This window comes from Macaca nemestrina, chromosome 11, assembly GCF_043159975.1.
Source record: "Macaca nemestrina isolate mMacNem1 chromosome 11, mMacNem.hap1, whole genome shotgun sequence".
Taxonomy (NCBI): domain Eukaryota; kingdom Metazoa; phylum Chordata; class Mammalia; order Primates; family Cercopithecidae; genus Macaca; species Macaca nemestrina.
In genome coordinates, this window is record NC_092135.1 from 75,985,251 (window position 1) to 76,005,251 (window position 20,001).

Below are 20,001 nucleotides of genomic sequence, written 5' to 3' on the forward strand. Positions count from 1 at the left end.
ATAAGCGTGGAATGTTCTTCCATTTGTTTGTGTCCTCTTATTTCGTTGAGCAGTGGTTTGTAGTTCTCCTTGAAGAGGTCCTTCACATCCCTTGTAAGTTGGATTCCTAGGTATTTTATACTCTTTGAAGCAATTGTGAATGGGAGTTCACTCATGATTTGGCTCTCTGTTTGTCTGTTATTGATGTATAAGAATGCTTGTGATTTTTGACATTGATGTTGTATCCTGAGACTTTGCTGAAGTTGCTTATCAGCTTAAGAAGAGTTTGGGCTGAGACGATGGGGTTTTCTAAATCTACAATCATGTCATCTGTAAACAGGACAATTTGACTTCTTCTTTTCCTAATTGAATACCCTTTATTTCTTTCTCCTGCCTGATTGCCCTGGCCAGAACTTCCAACACTATGTTGAATAGGAGTGGTGAGAGAGGGCATCCCTGTCTTGTGCCAGTTTTCAAAGGGAATGTTTCCAGTTTTTGCCCATTCAGTATGATATTGGCTGTGGGTTTGTCATAAATAGCTCTTGTTATTTTGTGATACATACCATCAATACCTAGTTTATTGAGAGTTTTTAGCATAAAGGGCTGTTGAATTTTGTCAAGGGCCTTTTCTGCATCTATCAAGATAATCATGTGTTTTTTGTCTTTGGTTCTGTTTATATGCTGGATTATGCTTATTGATTTGCATGTGTTGAACCAGCCTTGCATCCCAGGGATGAAGCCCACTTGATCATGGTGGATAAGCTTTTTGATGTGCTGCTGGATTCGGTTTGCCAGTATTTTATTGAAGATTTCTGCATCGATGTTCATCAGGGATATTGGTCTAAAATTCTCTTTTTTTGTTGTGTCTCTGCCAGGCTTTGATATCAGGATGATGCTGGCCTCATAAAATGAGTTAGGGAGTATTTTCTCTTTTTCTATTCATTGGAATAGTTTCAGAAGGAATGGTACCAGCTCCTCCTTGTACCTCTGGTAGAATTCGGCTGTGAATCCATCTGGTCCTGGACCTTTTTTTGGTTGATAGGCTATTAATTATTGCCTCCATTTCAGAGCCTGTTATTGGTCTACTCAGGGATTCAACTTCTTCCTGGTTTAGTCTTGGGTCTTGGGAGGGTGTATGTGTCCAGGAATTTATCCATTTCTTCTAGATTTTCTAGTTTATTTGCATAGAGGTGTTTCTAGTATTCTCTGATGGTAGTTTGTATTTCTGTGGGATCAGTGGTGATATCCCCTTTATCATTTTTTAATTGTGTCTATATGAATCTTCTCTCTTCTTTATTAGTCTTGCTAGTGGTCTATCAATTTTGTTGATCTTTTCAAAAAACCAGCTCCTGGAATCACTGATTTTTTTGAAGGGTTTTTTGTGTCTCTATCTCCTTCAGTTCTGCTCTGATCTTAGTTATTTCTTGCCTTCTGCTAGCTTTTGAATGTGTTTGCTCTTGCTTCTCAGGTTCTTTTAATTGTGATGTTAGGGTGTCAATTTTAGATCTTTCCTGCTTTCTCTTGTGGACATTTAGTGCTATAAATTTCCCTCTACACACTGCTTTAAATGTGTCCCAGAGATTCTGGTACGTTGTGTCTTTCTTCCCATTGGTTTCAAAGAACATCTTTATTTCTGCCTTCATTTCGTTATGTACCCAGTAGTCATTTAGGAGCAGGTTGTTCAGTTTCCATGTAGTTTAGCGGTTTTGAGTGAGTTTCTTAATCCTGAGTTCTAGTTTGATTACACTGTGGTGTGTTGCTGAGGAGCGTTTTACTTCTAACTATGTAGTCAATTTTGGAATAAGTGTGATGTGGTGCTGAGAAGAATGTATATTCTGTTGATTTGGGGTGGAGAGTTCTGTAGATGTCTATTAGGTCTGCTTGGTGCAGAGCTGAGTTCAATTCCTGGATATCCTTTTTAACTTTCTGTCTCATTGATCTCTCTAATGTTGACAGTGGGGTGCTAAAGTCTCCCATTATTATTGTGTGGGAGTCTAAGTCTCTTTGTAGGTCTCTAAGGACTTGCTTTATGAATCTGGGTGCTCCTGCATTGGGTGCATATATATTTAGGATAGTTAGCTCTTCTTGTTGAATTGATCCTTTTACCATTATGTAATGTCTCTTCTTTGTCTCTTTTGATGTTTGTTGGTTTAAAGTCTGTTTTATCAGAGACTAGGATTGAAACCCCTGCCTTTTTTTGTTTTCCATTTGCTTGGTAGATCTTCCTCCATCCCTTTATTTTGAGCCTATGTGTGTCTCTGCACGTGAGATGGTTCTCCTGAATACAGCAGACTGATGGATCATGACTCTTTATCCAATTTGCCAGTTTGTGTCTTTTAATTTACCTTTAATTTACATTAAAGGTTAATATTGTTATGTGTGAATTTGATCCTGTCATTATGATGTTAGCTGGTTATTTTGCTCATTAGTTGATGCAGTTTCTTCCTAGCATCGATGGTCTTTACAATTTGGCATGTTTTTGCAGTGGCTGGTACCAGTTGTTCCTTTCCATGTTTAGTGCTTCCTTCAGGAGCTCTTGTAAGGCAGGCCTGGTGGTGACAAAATCTCTCAGCATTTGCTTGTCTGTAAAGGATTTTATTTCTCCTTCACTTATGAAGCTTAGTTTGGCTGGATATTAAATTCTGGGTTGAAAATTCTTTTCTTTAAGAATATTGAATATTGGCCCCTACTCTCTTCTGGCTTGTAGAGTTTCTGCCGAGAGATCTGCTGTTAGTCTGATGGGCTTCCCTTTGTGGGTAACCTGACTTTTCTCTCTGGCTGCCCTTAACTTTTTTTCCTTCATTTCAACTTTGGTGAATCTGACAATTATGTGTCTTGGAGATTATCTTCTTGAGGAGTATCTTTGTGGTGTTCTCTGTATTTCCTGAATTTGAATGTTGGCCTGCCTTGCTAGGTTGGGGAAGTTCTCCTGGATAATATCCTGCAGAGTGTTTTCCAACTTAGTTCCATTCTCCCCATCACTTTCAGGTACACCAATCAGACGTAGATTTGATCTTTTCTCATACTCCCATATTTCTTGGAGGCTTTGTTTGTTTCTTTTTACTCTAAACTTCTCACTTCATTTCATTCATTTGATCTATTTCTGAAGAACAAAATTAGTTTTTTCTTCAACAAAAACCCAAAGTCTTAAGTATGAAACATTCTTATAGTGATAGTAGCTCTTCTTTCCCCAGCTGACCTTTCTGTTCTTTAATTTAACATAGCAAATAATCTTAATTTGGTTAAGTCAGAGGTAGAAAATATTTTCCTGCCCTTTATATTTTAAAGCTCCTTTCTGTCTATTCACAGCAGGCATGAGTAAAGGAAACAACTAAATCAGAGGCTGTTCCTTTTGTTCATTCATTTTAAAAATGAATGGCAAAGGAGAGAGGGGAGAGATGGCTCAGCTTCCAGCTCTTCATCTCCCTGCTTGGTTAATGCATGGGACATTCGCTACCACTGTTTCCTCTCCTCTTTGCTTCTCTGCATGATAATCTTAGGGTTATGATAAAAAGGAGTTGTTATGGCTAGGGCTGCCTTGGGCTTTCAAAGCCAGTGCTCAAAGATGGGGAAGTGAGAGAAGAATCTGACTCCAGTCTCACATATCTGAAGACAGAAAAAAAAAAAAAAAAGCAGCAGCAGCAGCTACCTTAGCAGTTGCACAGAGTGACAGTGTGTGCACCCTCTCACTTAGTGGTTTTCTGGAAGCAAAAGGAGGAAGAGGCTAACAGGGAAGTGTGAGTAGCCATAAAGGTGGCTATTAGAGAGAGGGGATTAGAGCTTCACTTTTCCAGAGGACTTTATTCAGAAAAGAACAAAAATCTGGGCTTGTTTCTTTAGCAGCCCTGGATAATCTTTCCCACAGTGTCCCAAGCCTGTAATTCTTAATGCCATTACAGCTGTTATTAAAACTTTAAATATGTAATCATGCATATTAAGTTGCCAAATACCCATAAAAACTGTTAGCTCATTAAACTGTACACAGCCATTTAAATGAAAAAGGAGTATCATCTAATTTTTTAATTGAAAAATGTAAAGGTTGAAACATTCTGGTAATCTGATAAAGTAGTACATGCAACATAAATGCAAAAAAAGATAATGCTAGTATTAAAAGTATCATCATTTCCAAACACAAAAACATAAAGTAAGTCTATCTGTTGTATAAGGAATCAACACATCTAAAATAAAACTGTCATAGATATACTTGCCTACTAAATTATTAGATCTTGATTACAAGCATGAAATTTAGTATTCATTTATTCTTTAATGCCAGCAGCTAGAATTGATGTAGTTTACAAGTGCTTGAGCCAAATACCATCTTTTTAAAAAATTTTTAATATTTTGACAATAAAACAACAAATCATCAACTTGGAGATTTCATATGGGGATTTATTTCACAGAGACCCAATGTATACTTTTGAAATTGCATTTTGTACTAGAAAAATAGGCATGTTGATCAATTGTATCAAGAAATTTAACATATCTGTGTTCATCAAAGGTAGAATATTTATTACGGCCTCTTAATCCTGACAGCATAATATTCATTTAAAGCATTTGATCTCTTTACATTTTAATCATTTCTTGTGTTTAAGGGATTATGTATGTGTGGTACTGTGTTAAAAAGTACCTGGGATTTGTTTTAATGGGGTATGGTAAAGCAAACACAGAAATGACTGTCACGAAGAAAGTTCATACTCACAGACCCTAGAAACAGGAAGCACGGCACACTGTGCAGGGCCACACAGGCAAGGGCCAGGGTCAGTCCGGAGGCAGAAGTTGGGGCAGAGCATGGCACAGAACCTTTACTAGGGTCTTCAGGGAAGGATGGTTGAGACAGGGTATACCTACCCTGAGTATACTAAGTAAGTTTAGGATTGGCTAGTTTGATTAATTTTGGCAAACTATGGGCTATAGGAGTGGTCTTTAGTTGGGTACTTGGCCCTGGGTGATTTAGGGCAAGGAGAATATTGTCTGGGTGTATGAGAGTTTGATAAAGGACATAGTTAGGGGAGTGGGCTCTGGATAGGCTGATTTATATATCAAAGTTACCCTCAAAAGGGAGTTCTTCACTCTCTCTAGAAGTTAGCTAGCCCTGGAAGGGGCAGTCTCTCCAGGGTCGTAGGCCTCAAATGCTAGAACATCAAGAATACAGAAAATTTGGAAATATAGTCAATACAGGTACTACTACATTTTAGATCAAAACTCTCCTATTATGTTCAAAGCCCTTTCCAAAGACAACACTGTGAATAAAGCCTTCTGGACTGTGTATTTTAAAACATTAATAAGGCCTTACATTTCTGACTTTATCCATTTGAAAATGCTATTCCATTATCTCATTGCAATCTAATGATTAGATTTGATGATTAGAGGCTTACAAAATACTATGGGGCAGACATGTCTGAACATATTATCCCTATATTATAGCTAAAAAACTAAGGCAGAAATGGGAATAGAACCACAATTCCTGACTATAAGTCTAGAGCATATTCTGTCACACTCTGATGCCTTTTACTGTTTAACAATGTTATTAGTAACCTAAGGATTCAATTGTCAGGCAAATGGATTTAACGAGGTTGTACAGAGAACAGGTTCCACAAACTAGACCAAAGTCACCTCTTCTCTGTAAGTGTGTTTGGCCAAGGTTACCTTTTATGGAGTGTCTTTGGGGATACAGAATCTCACGAATAAACAGAATAACTTGAAGAGAATAAGCGAGTCAGCTCCCTCACTTACCAATGGAGTCACTTTAAGCAAATTACTTAAACTGTCCAAGCCTCGGTTTCTCCTTTTGTAAAATGGGGGTGGTCATAGTTACCTCAGGGGATTTTTGAGAGGATTAAAAGAGACAAAGCTTGCTAATGAGCTGTCTGACTCAGAGTTTGTACTCCATAGATGAAGTTACTATTCATCCACAGTGAAGCTTCCCTCTACCTTCTGTTATTACGTTAAAAAAAAAAAAAAAAGTAGACACCCTGCTGGGCTCAGTGGCACACATTTATAGTCCCAGCTACTCATGTGGCTAAGGTGGGAAGATCACTTGAGCCCAGGAGTTTTAATTCAGCCTGGACAACATAGTAAGATCGTGTCTCTAAAAAAAAAAGAAAAAAATAGACACCCTAAAGAGGTATCTCATAGGTTTCCCCTTTTTTTTCCCTTCAGGTAAAGAAGATTTCTTGTCCTGAATTTGCAACAGCCTTTAAGCTATATTTTATGATAGGAAACATAATTTGTCATTAATATGTGAAACCACTGTTCAGTCAAAACCAACCAATTAATAAAAAAAAAATCCTCAGGAATTATAGAAAGTATATTTTTTAATGCCAGAAGACTTTTACTATTTTAAACCAAATAAATAAATAAATATAGCCTCAATGCCTATAAATGACCAAGAACTGAAACTTCTCCTAAAATATTAGTGACTTAACGCAGTCTTTTATGATTAAACTGCCTTTATCTGATTCAAATTTCACTTTCCAAAAGAATGTGGCTATATTGCAAAATACTACCCTTAAAATAAGCAGCAAGCAATGTACCTCAAGGATCTTGTTGACTTTCCTATAAAACAACTCAAAGCTGTTTCAGAGGAAAGTTTGTATGACTCTTCAACGCTGTATTCAACATGAAACCCTAACTTCCAAATTAAGCCAGCGTTGTCAATAAACAGGTGACCCAAACCTCATGAACCAAAATAAATTGGTCAGATTAGTAAACATTTAGCTTATGGGTTGGGAAAAAAAATTTAGTTAACCTTAAATTACCTTTTCATGATTCTGTAGGAACTGTGCCTTTCTGTAAGCTATCCTCATGTACAAAGCAGCAAATGCAATTTGTCCTTGTGTTTATCACAATCATGTGTCTGTCAGGAAGAGAGGCTGAAATAGCAGAGTTTCCTACTTCAAACACAAAATCAACTCTGGTTCTGGGCTAGTGAACATGTTTGTGGGCTTGGGGGAATTTTTTTAAACACTGTGCAAAGCTGGAATAAGATTTCATGAAACTCCTTTTTTATATTATCAGTATTGGAGTAGGATCAACATCTGCCTTTTTAGACAAATCTCAGCAACTCAATCACATGAGTGTAGTCCATATCTATCAGCACTGGCTCATCAGGAAACGAAGCACTCTCATCGCTGAATTTTCTAGACACCTAAAATTAATTCCTTCTGAGGCAAACACTTTCAATGTGATTATTTCAATGGAGATTATTCCAAAAAGAAAACTGAAATTCAATGAAGTATTAAATATCGTTATTCATAGTATTAGAAAATACATATAATAAATATATATCAGCATATTACAATGCATTCTTAAATACAACTTTATGTATATTTTTGGGGTTGTTTTCCAACTCCTCTCTTTAAGGATAAGGCACTCAGCTCTCCCTTCTCATGTCATGAGAGGGCAAGCAGGTTCTAAATGAGCAAAGATGGAGAAGAAGTAGTCCTGGCAGAAAGTATGCAAAATACAGGAATAGAAAAGCACTATCTGGGCATTGAAAACAGCCTGTAGTTTAATTAGGATGGTGCTGAGGCCACATGAAGGGCTGCAGTAGACAAGGCTGGATTAAGATTGAACTTCTCTACCTTTGACTCCATATGACTCAGATTCAGGGCCCGTTTCATGAGCATGTGACCAGTGCAGTGGCTGAAAGACCCCTGCTTGAGATTTAATGCTATGCTGTGTGAGATTGTTAATACTTTTTATCATTGAATTTGTGCTTTGTAAGCAAAGTCCAATGGAACAATGCAGTATGAGCCCCAGAGTCCAGAACCTTGGTTCACATACAGTCAGTCTCCCCTCCCACTGCCTGCCCAGAACTGGTTTTTGGCCACCTGATCCCTGCTCCTTGGTGTCCCAGGCCCCATTAATCCTCCCCAGTCTCACACCTGCCCTTAGCAACCAGGTCACATGGGTCGAGGAAGAGGCCCACATTCCATGTCTGCCATTGCACTCTGCTCTTAGATGGGGTGTGGGGAGGGTGCGGAGAGGGGCAGGTGCATGCCCCACACCTCCTCAGGGAAGAGAAAGGATGTGGCCCTCCTCACCCAGAGCTGGCAGCAACATGGCACCTGTGGCAGGCAATTCTAAAATTGCCTGCCCCTTGCCCACCCTCAATCGGGGGGGGGCCCCTTGCCCACCCTCAATCCAGATACTGAGAATGCCCCAGCCTGGAGGTTGCAATCCCTTCAGACTCTCAGACAGGAGGTTGCTATGAACGGGGGGACAGACTCTTGGGAAGTGGGGACTGACTTCTTTAACCCCGGCCAGAGTCCTGCTTTATCATCTTGCACTAGGCTCCACAAATTATGTAGCTGGACCTACTGAGAATCTTCCCCTTAACCCAGCTTCTCTCCCTCTTCTGGATAAAGGCATCACACTTCCTCCTATCTCCTGGGTTTAGAATCTGAGTCATCATTGCCCTCCCTCCCTGCTTTCCCAAATCCACACCCACAGGCCACTTCCCATCTGTCTCCTTCTGCCCATTCCCACTGTTCCTGCTTGAGTTTAATTGTTAATCATGGCTCCACCAGACCATGACAGTAGACTCCTAATTATTTCCACAGCTTTGAGCCTCTCCTTGTTCAATCCATTCAGCTGCTGCCACCAGGTTACCCAAAACACCACTTTGATCATGCTAAGATGTTTTTAATGGCTCCCTGTGGCCTACTCTTGGTGAAGTTTGAACTCTTTAGCTAGGTGTTCAAAGTCCTTCCTTCTTTTGTCCTCACCTTACTTTTGCAAATCATTCTATGACAACAGAATGTCATAGATATGCAATATGCAATATTTTGGCCAAATTAAACTACTCACTCTCCCTTATACCTACTTGGTACTTGGTCATCACTGTGTCTCCGTTGAAGCTATTTTGTTGGACTTGGATCACTTCTCCTTACTCCACAACTATCTCTAACTGGAAAATCTAATCCTATTTATAGCTCAAATGGTGCCTCCTCCAAGAAGTCTTTCATTATGAGCGCAGTCACAAAGTGACTCCATACTCATCCAAGACTAACATCATGTAGTTTGTACAGCTTGGTACTAGTTTTTTGTGGACAGCACATGGCTCTCTACTGTACACCCTTGGAGAGCAGAAGTATATCCTGTCCTTTATACACCCATAGGTCCTCTACCCAAGGCCTTGGGGATAATGGGCTCTCTCTGTGCATGTTTGTTGGAACTAATGAATAAACGAAGTTGTTGTGTAAACAGATCTTCTGAAAGGTAGGCGCACCTGTAACCCTTCAGCGTCATCCCCTTTCCTCCTCTCAGTTCATGTAACAAAACATCCTGCTGCTTTTCACACCCAAGCCCGTCAAACACCTGTATTATCATTATCAACACTGACAAAAATTCACCTCATGATTTTTATGAATGTTTAAAGTGCTATATTCTGAATGCTTAGAATAATCTCAAAGAGAACACCTGTTACTTGAATGCTCTTATTTTCAACCTCTTGAGGGCAATTTTTTCATTACTATATTAATGTGGGCTGTTAAATAACTTACAACTATCTGGGAGAAAGGTAAACTGCAGTCACTATGATCTGGACTGGATACCTAAAAATGAATGGTTTTTTTTTCCACTTACGATTTATTTTTTTCCTAATTTCAAGTCTGTCTTTTAGGACTAATTGAGGAGAGTAATGCAAAATAATGAAATAAACTGAGGGATTTTGGGTTGTCAGAATTTCTATTCAATTTTAGCCTTTCATTAAATATTCTACCCTTGACTCCAGAATGCCATGCTTATCATCATAATTTTGTCTCTTCAATGCCTTTCTCTTGCCCATTCTCTTGCCCATATTAGGAACCCCCAAGAGTATCACCAATGTAATTATCAAATGATTAAATTTGGAAACTCTGTGTGATAAAAAAAAAAAAAATTCTTACCTCCTGAAGAAAAAATACACTGTCTGAAGCTGAGCAAGAAACACCTTAAAAATATAGTAGTTAACAAAGAATCAGGAAGGATGGTTACATATTTAAATAGAAACTTCAAGATGCTTGCATATATGGTACAAATTAAAACATCATGACAAAAGAACATGTATTTGGAAAGTTGTCAGTTTCATTAAGAGACATCTGTAACACCAGGAAATGGAAAGGATGGAGGAAAATGCTAGAACTGGGGAAGGATGCAACATTCTTCCCTATGACAACCCTATAAAAAGTTTATATTGCATGTCTTACTAAGAGGAACAAAGTGCAGAACTTTTGATAGGCTAGCATATGGTATTACCAACCACATTTAGGGACATTTTAAGTAGAGAATGGAAGGATAGATATTTTCATGTTCCTTGAATGTAAACCTGGTTCTAAAATACTTAATTTAAGGGTGGAGCATGGAAAAGATTAAGTTGGTCAAAACATGCTGACTTCACATCTCAGTTCCAGATAAGGAGAAAAACAATGGAAAATAAGGTAAACAGAAAGAAAAAGAATATTAGCAAACTAGATATCATCGTTATCTTCATAAACTGTTACCATTTCCTGGGTAATTGCCATGTACCAATATTATTTTAGGGGCTTTGACATAATATCTCATTTTATTGAGATAAACAAAAATAACCTTTGCTAAGTAGATATTATTGTCCCCATTTTATGGATGAGGAAATTGAGGCTGTGAGAGATTAAGAAATTCTCCCAAGGTCACATCATTGGTGACTGTAGTGCACCATAATAAAGAAAAAAAAAGTAGCTTTATCAAAGAGTAGCATAAGTAAAATGAAGAAAACTACACCAAGTTAAAAATACAGAGATACATAAAAAAAGCCAATGGAAAAAGAAAAGAGAAACTTTCTAACCAGTTAGAAATGAAAGCAAGGTAAACCAAGGGTAAATTCCCAACCCATATAGCACCTTTCCTCTACCTGCCTTTCGCCAGGCCTCCCAACATCCCTTTTTGCAGCCATCATTACTATTCTGGGGGGAAAAGAAAAAACAAAACAAAACAAAACAAACTCCTCTTTCCCAATGTCAGCTTCCAAAAATATTAAGACACTCGGCAGAGTAAGGGTAAAGCCCACAGGAAGTAGCTGCTGCTGAAAACCTGCTTTCGCCTGCCTGTGATGACACCTACAGCCACAATTCCAGACAGCAGCAAGACAAGTTAACTGTTGAAGAGACTTGAGAATTATGCTCTTAAAGAAAGGACAGTATGAAATAAAAGTTAGGGCCTGAATGAGGACATTAAGAAACAAAAGCTACAGAAATGGGAGAAAATCAATTGGGGATGAATTTTAAAAGTAAGGGCAATAAAGAGAAAAGGCTGCAACCTCAGGCTAGAGTAAGTATCATTGAACTAGGAAGGGATTTTTCTTTAGCCCAAGCATAAAATAAGGATGTGGGAAAAAAATTGGAAAGAAGAAAATTTGTGATTGTTTTATTTCTCTAGAAATATAATTTGTGACAAAATGTTTACAGAATCTTCAACATATGAATTATTAAATGCTTGTATTTCTTCTCATAGCTTTCTAGGATTGTAGAGAAATAAACACTTGTTGAAAACCATTCATTGTTGCTTCACCTACACCTTTTAAAGTTTTCAAGAAAGATAAAATGAATAATGCACTTAGTCTACAATAAAAGGTTAACAAAAATGGTATTTTGACAAACATCCTTTAATATTAAAGTGTTAGGTTGGCAGACATCCCACAAAAATATGAAACTTGGCTTTAGTACAAGTTAGTCAATTTTCTATGTAAAATTGTCAATTTTCAGATGAAATAGATAAAATTTTACCTTTAGTGTCCTTCCCACTCTTTTTGCTATTCTCAGCAACAGCAACTAAACTCCAGAGAAACATGTAGCTCCCTGAGACCACTGGAAGAAGTACTTACTAGATGACTATAAAACTTTCCTAACCAAGGATGAGAACTTTTAATTCTTATGAACCCTGAAGAAGTCTCATAGAAAATAACATCCAGTTTCATCACATTCAGTGAATAAATACTGAAGAAATTAGAACGGACTGGTTTTCAGATCCAGCATCTAATATCAAGTTCAAAACGCTGTGAAAATGAAAGGCTCAGAAAACCCAGATGAGAGCATGTTGGGTTTCCTTTTCCACTTGAAACTAACATGTTTACCCTGCTGATGGCTTTGGAGTTGCTAAACAATTATCAATATTTTTTGTTTGTTTCGTAAATTAAAAACCTACTTGCTCAGTCCTATCAAAGCTGACTACAGAAAATGCTACATTCAAGCCTAAAGATAACTAGCCCCTCTATCTGTCCAATCTTCCTAATCTCAACAACAGAAACAGTTAAAATAGATACTAAGAAGGCACAAATGGGTCACAGGACCATTTTCCCCCTGACATTCCTCTTCTCTTCCTCTTTTCCCTACCTTACAACCTGTGCAACTCTAATCTAAAGAAGGGAACAGGGAAGTAGTTAAGCACTTTGTTGCCTTTCCAATACTGAATTAGAGAATGAAAATGCATTATGGTCTCCAAAAGACATCAAAGACACCAAAATGCCCATCTTAACACTGGAATTCTGGAGCACATATCTTTTTCTAGCAACTCACAAACGCATACTAAAACCACACATTGATATCTTAAAGAGAGGAGGAGGGAGCTGTGGATGCCAGATCAGCCAAAGTGTCAAAGTGTTAAAGACAAAGTGTCTTGACAGAGAAACACGTGGTGTTATTGGGTGATATATGAATTTCCCACAAGCCATTGGGTGTTAAGAAAGGACCGGGCGCGGTGGCTCAAGCCTGTAATCCCAGCACTTTGGGAGGCCGAGACGGGTGGATCACGAGGTCAGGAGATCGAGACCATCCTGGCTAACACAGTGAAACCCCGTCTCTACTAAAAAATACAAAAAACTAGCCTGGCGAGGTGGTGGGCGCCTGTAGTCCCAGCTACTCGGGAGGCTGAGGCAGGAGAATGGCGTAAACCCGGGAGGCGGAGCTTGCAGTGAGCCGACATCCGGCCACTGCGCTCCAGCCTGGGCGACAGAGCAAGACTCTGTCTCAAAAAAAAAAAAAAAAAAAAAAAGAAAGGACCAACACATCAAAGATGCTGTAGGAACATTCTAACTACTTTAAACTCAGGAATTTAAATAGCAAGATTTGTATTGTTAAGAGCCTAAATTAATGTGTTCCTGGATGCCAGATGATAACCGAAAGCTTATCTCCCAAGCCAATGGGGTTCTGGGAGAAGGGGACAATGCAAAGTCCTACCTGGTAGGCATCAGGAATGTTGACCGTTTCTCCATGCTCCCCGACATAGCCAATGATGCCTTTGCCCCAGGGGACCTGCACCTCATTTGAGTTCTCTGTGCTGCTGCAAGGCAGCAGAGGGGTTCCTGCATGCACATCAAAGAATTTGGAGACCAAGCTCTTCTTGCCAGCAGCTGCCCTTTCCACCAGGAAAAGAGAGCATCGGTCAGCGTCCACCATAAGGCAGACAAAGATGAGAATCTTGTAGCTCAGGCTGGTGAGGTCGAGGTCATTGGAGATATCTTTGACCAATTCCAGAAAGAACTGACGCTCATTATGCTTTTTCAGGTGGCACTTGTAGTCGATGGCTGTAGGAGGATACTGAGGCAGATTCACTCTCGATTCCAGCAGCGCACTGAGAATATGGGCTGTGGTGGGGGGCAGGGAGCTGGCCTTCCGGAGAAGTGCCCTCCGTCGTACACTGCTCAGGGGTTCCTGAGCCCGGGAGGTCGCCTGTTCATCGTAAGTCCTGTTCACGTGGATGGCCTTGGAGCGGGCAAAACTCTTCCTTAGCTCTTTCTGAGAAGCTCTCCGCTGCAGGTTCCCATCGCCCCTGCTGCCACTGGCCCAGCTGGGACTCAAGGGAACCCCACCACAGTCCCCGCCACCGGGAAGAGGCTGGCTATGGGCAGAGCCATTTGGTCCAATGCCACCACCAATGCTGCTGCCACCTTTGCAGGTGCTGTGAGCCAAGCTGCTGGTACCAGCCAAAGAGGGCCTTGGACCTAAAGCCCCCTGACCCTGACTATGCCTCTGCAGCCACTTTTCAACCATCTCCTGCTTCCCCTTCCGCATCAAGTAATCTTCAAACAACTCTGGGTGCCTGTCCAGGAAAGTTTCCACCTCCCCAAAGTCCAGGCGGGAGGCTGCCATGGTCCCAGACAGCTTTCCTTGCCTGTCCACACGTAGACCAAATGTTTTCCCGCCCCGAGGCCTCTAGCTGTTCCTGCACATGTTCACCCCCACCAGTATTCCCAGTTCGGTGCCACCTCCCCTGGAGATTATTCCCAGCAGTGGAATCTGGGAGGTGCCCCTTCCTTCTCTGGCTCAGAGTGGCTGGCACCGACCCCACCCCCTGGTCCTGCTACTCCTGCTCGCACAGGTGCCCAGCACTGAGCTGCCGCCGCTGCCCCGGCTCCTGTTCTGGAAACCGTAGCTATCGCTGCTCCTGTTCCGGCTGCCGCCGCTGCTGCTGGAACTGCTGCTGTAACCGGATGAGTGGACCACTGTGACAGGGAGGTAGGGCAGGACACGCCCCTGAGTGAGGCACAGAGCCTGGAGGAAGGAGAGAAGAGGAGGGAGCTGCGGAAGCCAGACCAGCCAAAGTCCACGGCCCAGGCGGCCGGCGGTTCCTGGAAGAGTCTCTGGACGGCCAGAATCGGCGCCTGAGTACACGACTCCTGATTGGAACACGATTAGAAGAGGGAAACGCACCTTGTTCCTTCCCCGCTTTCTTGCTCCCTTACCTCCCCAACCTTCCCTACTCACCGCCCCTTAATCCGTTAGCGTTTCGAGGAGGCCCCGCGGGAACCCAGTGGGAGTCCGAGATAGAAGTGTTGATGTTTTGCAGAGATCTGAACACAGACGCGGACTCCGAGGAATCGAGGGTGTCGTTCACCCTCAGAGACAGGCAGGGTTATTTTTCTGGGATGTGACTGTGGATTGTTGGTTCCCAGGATTCCTGGGACTTGCTCACTAACACTGCCCAGCGCCTTGTGGGTGCTCAGTAAATATTAATGGAATTGCATTTCCCCGAAAATAGCAAATAAAGTTTCCTATGTGAGCAATTCATGACTTTAACCAAATTCATGCACCTGGGGCAGGGGTAGATTACATAGAGAAAGGGTGTAAAACAGTACAGAAAAAGAGTTTACCAGGTAGAGGAAGCAAGTGCTAAAGAGTTTGGGGTATTTAATAAACAGCAGGGAGACCAGCTAGGAGACAGTAAACCAAGCATAGAATCCTGGTAATTTGGAGCAGCTGGCTTCCAAGAAGGTGAGTGGTTATCAAGATTTAAAAGGAAACAAAAAATGTTTAGCATAGTGCCTGGCACATAAAAAGTGCTCAGTAAATGTTAGCTGTTGTATTACTTTTGTTATTATTATTATTCTAAGGTGACGGTGTATGGAAACTTCACTGCATGTAGCCATGCCTCTGGTCACTCGAGTGATCTATCAGTAAAGATGGTTAGTGATATGTTGAAACTGGCTTGTAAGGACTCACAAGCACCTAGTTTAAAATCTCTTTCCAATTCTGTGTTCAGTCACATCATGGAGCTTGCAATCAGTCACAATGGGAATGTTTACACCATGGAAATCAGCAAATGTTATGTGCCAGGGTTTTTGTTTTTTTTTTTTTTTTTTTTTATGGACTGCTAATTGTTAAACACTCACCAATATGCAGTGGAAATAATCCAAATGTCCATCAGTTGAGGAACAGACAAATAAAATGTGTTATCTCCATACAGTGGAATATTATTCAATCATAAAATGGAATGAAGCACTGATACATGCTACTACTTGAATGAAGCTTAAAAACCTCGTGCAAAGTGAAAGAAGCCACTCAGAAATGACCACATATTATAAAATTTCATTTATAGGAAATGTCCAGAACAGGCAAATCCATACAGACAGAAAATAGATTACTTTCTAGATGGAGAGGAAGTAGGTGACTCCTAATGTGTGTGAGTTTTTTTGGGGGGGTTGGGGGTTAATAAAATGTTCTAAATTGATTGTGTTGATAGTTGCACAATCTGAGTATACTGAAATTCAATGAATTGTACATTTAATTGAATGAACTGTATGGTACGTAATTTATATTTCAATAAAACTGTTACAAGACAACAACAAAACACATTTACTACCCTGAGACTGGTTATAATACAGCAGCAGCGTTGTGCATGGAGACAAGAAAAGCACTGAGTAGAGATCTGATGAAAATGAAGCAATGAGCTTCTCAGGGAAGGGAGAGAAGTAGACCAACCCTGGGCTTCCTAGAAACAGAAAGTTTAATAAAGACACTTCCTTAATTCCATCTTCCAGGTATTCATTATACAAGCAGTTGTTTGGCACTTACCATGTTCCAGGCTCTGGGGACAAAAGAAGACCAAGACAAAACCTGTGCTTTTTACTAAAGATCTCCGTCTACAGTACCAAGAGAAGTGAGAGTAGAGAAGAATACTGGGAAGGATGGGGAAAGCAATAGAAGAGAAATCCGAAAAAGTGAATTCAACATTTCGAGCTTGGTTTTGAATCGGCTGTAGCCATGTTCCCAGCTTGGTATGTGAGGTCACTAAAGGAGTTAATGGTTGGGGAAGAAAATGAGAAAGTGACAGACAGCACACAGAAGATAGTCCAGAGGGCTGCAATGGAGGGCTGATAACAAGATGTGTGTTGGTGTGGCCACACTGCCATTGATCTTCACTCTCAATCTGCAGAATAGTATGTGTATTAGTCATACTCCCAACAGGAAACAGAGCACATTCTAATTAAATTCCAAGAAGGCTGATTTACAAAGGAACAAATTACAAAAGTGAAATATAGGTAAACCACAGAAATAGTGAAGAAACCTGGTACTCATAACAGTAGAGAAGTTACCACCCCTAGACATGAGGGGAAGAGGAGGAAAAAGTTACTAGGACTTGGAAGCAAAGAGGATTGGATAGTTACTACTGCCTTGAGGGGAGCAGTGACAGCCCATCAAAGGGCATCAACAGGTCAGGTACGGTGGCTCATGCCTGTCATCTCAGCATTTTGGGAGGCCGAGGCAGGCGGATCACTTGGGGTCAAGAGTTCGAGACCAGCCTGCCCAACATGGCAAAACCCTGTCTCTACTAAAAATACAAAAATTAACCTGGAATGGTAGCATGCACCTGTAATCCCAGCTACTCAGGAAGCTGAAACAGGAGAATCGCTTGAACCTGGGAGGCAGAGGTTGCAGTGAGCTGAGATCGCACCACTGTACTCCAGCCTGGGCAACAGAGTGAGATTCTGTCTCAAAAAAAAAAAGGCATCAACAGCTCAAGCTAACCTCAAAAGAGGGATATTAGGAACAAATATTAATAATAGTTGGAACTTATTCTTTTCCCTCCCTTCCATCACTGACCAGATATAAGCTAGAAGGTATTGAAGCCTGTTGATACCTCATCCTCACTGGGCAAAGAGTAGGAGGGGACAAAGGAGGATCTATATAAATTCTGGAGGGGTGAAAGGATGATTCTTGGCCTTATATGGAAACTTGAAGAGGTCCCCTTAGGAAATAATGGAAGAGGTCCCACTAGGAAAGAATGGTCCAATATGGAACCTTGAAGGGGTTCCTTTGGTAAAAGAAATAAAAATATATTTCTCTTTAGGAAATACAGCTCCAAATAATTTTCTGTGTAATTCTGACCTCTTCTGCTTATCTGCTAATTCCATCAAAACTATCTATAACACACTCTATGACAACATTTGCAGTCTATAAAGCCCCTCAGGCACAAACTATCATACCTGAAAAGATATGATATTGTGAAGATACCGTGCAGTCCATAGGATCCCCCGGGGCACTATCACACATGAAAAGGTATGATACTGTGAAGACAGATCACTCAGAGCAAGGAAGAGGCTCTGCAGGCTCCTTCTCCATCTACCCTATCCCATCTCTACCAAGCTGTAAATATTGTCCAAGTAGCCTCTCATTAAAGAAGATGAAGGAGTCTTCCTATTTGTATTTTTCAAGAATAAGGGGTTCCTTTTTTATCTAAGTATTTATTTCTTTATCATGGCCAATTAGCATTTGTTGAGTACTTTCAATGTACGAAACATTGGGTGGCAGGCAAGATAACTTTTGTTATTCCAAAGGGGACCTATTACATTTTAGTACTGGATGGAAACTTACAGTTCATCTAGTACTATGCTTTCCACATTTTGCTCATGGTTACATTGAAATCTAGAGCAGACACATAACTGCTCCAAAGTCACCTGCCAGGCCAACCTCTGATCTACTCATAGCTCCATCCCACCCTTACCAACATCTCACAACTTGGTATCAACTTCCTAAAGCCCAATGAACTTCTATCTCCTAAGTTTGCCTCCTAATTATTCATCTCCTAAAACAGACATGACTGACTTTTACTGTGTGACCAGTGAGCATCATCAAATATGTAAAGGGAGGCTGAAAACGTAGTTACTTAAAATAACAATTTTCCTACTTCTCACAATTCTGTAGGTTAACTAGCGGTTCTTCTCTTTCACTTGGTATTGGCTGAAGTCACTCATGTGGCTGCATTCAACCGGCAGCTGGGATGTGCTGGGAGGTCCAGGAAGGCCTCTCATACATATCTAGGGCCTCAGTGCCGACTTGTGGCTGAGGCTGCTCAGTTTTTCTCCAGGAGGCCTCTTTCTACATTGTGTCTCATTTTTCAGGTTTTCTTTACATGGCTTCTGTCTCCAGTAGGATAACCTGCCCTTCCTTACAATATGGCATCTGGGTTTCAAGAGGGAGTGTTGCAAGAGGGTAAGCCCAATATGCAAGAGCCTATCAAGCTTATATAACAGTTGTTAATGTCCCATTGGTCAAAGCCAATTATATAGCCAAGCACAACATCAGTTGAGAGAGGGACAAGGACATGAATACTCACAGGTATGGTTCACTGGGAGCCACTCATCTAACAATTCACCACACAAACTCTCTCCTGAACCTCAGAGGCCTATCCTATTTCCTTTTTTTTTTTTTTTAATTTTTTTTTTTGAGACAGAGTCTCACTCCACTGCCCAGATAAGTGCAGTGACATGATCACAGCAAAGCCCCATTTCTAACAACTACAAAATATTTGTTCCTAAATGTTTCACAGGCACCTCAAATTTCTCATCTCCAAGACCACTCTCACTCCCGCCCACATGAAATAACAGAATCCTGTATATTTTACTGCAGAAATTTCTGTTTAAATCCAGCTGTCTTCTCCAAGCCTGCTTTCCTTAATTCAAGCCTTCACTATCTGTCCATTCTCTACCAACCAGTATCACCTTCCACATAACAAATGTAAAAATGGCACATTAAGTCCTTGTCAAAAGGCATGTAATGGGTCAAACTGCAGCTCCACAAAAGCTATGTCCACCAGAATCTGTGAATGTCACCTTGCTGGGAAGAGGGTCTTTGCAGATATAATTAGGTTAAGGATCTCAAGATAAGATCATCCTGAATTTAGGGTAGGTTCTAAATCCAGTGACACTTTCCTTATAATAGATGCACAAAAAAGAAGACACAGAGACACACAGAGGAGGAGGTGGTATGAAGACTGAGGTACACATGGAGTGATGGGTCTACAAGCCAAGGAATATCCAGGATTACTGGCAGCCACCTCATTCTGGGAGAGAGGCATGAAACAGATTCTCTCGGAAAAAAAAAAAAAAAAAATCAATCTTCTCAATGCCTTGATTTTGGAGTTCTGGTCTCCAGAACTGTCAGAGAATAAATTTGTGTTGTTTTAAGTCACCATGTTTGTGGTAATGTGTTACAGCAGCCCTAAGAAACGAATGCAAGAGCTTTCCTCAGCGCACCTTTATTTTCCATCTCTCTTCTCACCTCCTGCCATAACTCTCCAAGCATTCTCCCCTTCTCTCTTCTGGGCTTCTACTTGAAATGCTCTTTTCGCCTTCCCTGCTTCTCAAACTTCTCTTTTCCATTAACACCTATTTCAAATGTCACACATCCTATGGTTCCTGCTTCCCCAGTAAAAAGCTGTGCTGTGTCCTATGTGTCCTGCTTCCATACATTTTGGTCATCTACCTGCTATATACCATTGAACATCTGGTGT

General features: G+C 40.8%; 1 protein-coding gene across 7 annotated transcripts in view; it reads right to left on the reverse strand.

Annotated features, from left to right (window-relative positions):
- Positions 1 to 20,001, reverse strand: part of LOC105483169 (phosphodiesterase 11A) — a 510,053-nt gene that overhangs the window by 458,365 nt on the left and 31,687 nt on the right. For 3 of the 7 annotated variants that reach the window (XM_071072990.1, XM_071072991.1, XM_071072989.1), the window contains exon 1: positions 13,170 to 14,849. The exons of 2 other annotated variants lie outside the window; for them this stretch is intronic. In XM_071072990.1, coding sequence (XP_070929091.1) covers positions 13,170 to 14,081 — 912 coding nt within the window. In that variant the 5' untranslated portion in view covers positions 14,082 to 14,849. Of the gene's footprint in view, positions 1 to 13,169; positions 14,850 to 20,001 lie in introns of those variants that run through there. 2 more of the 7 variants (XM_071072988.1, XM_071072987.1) reach the window with 2 other exon arrangements.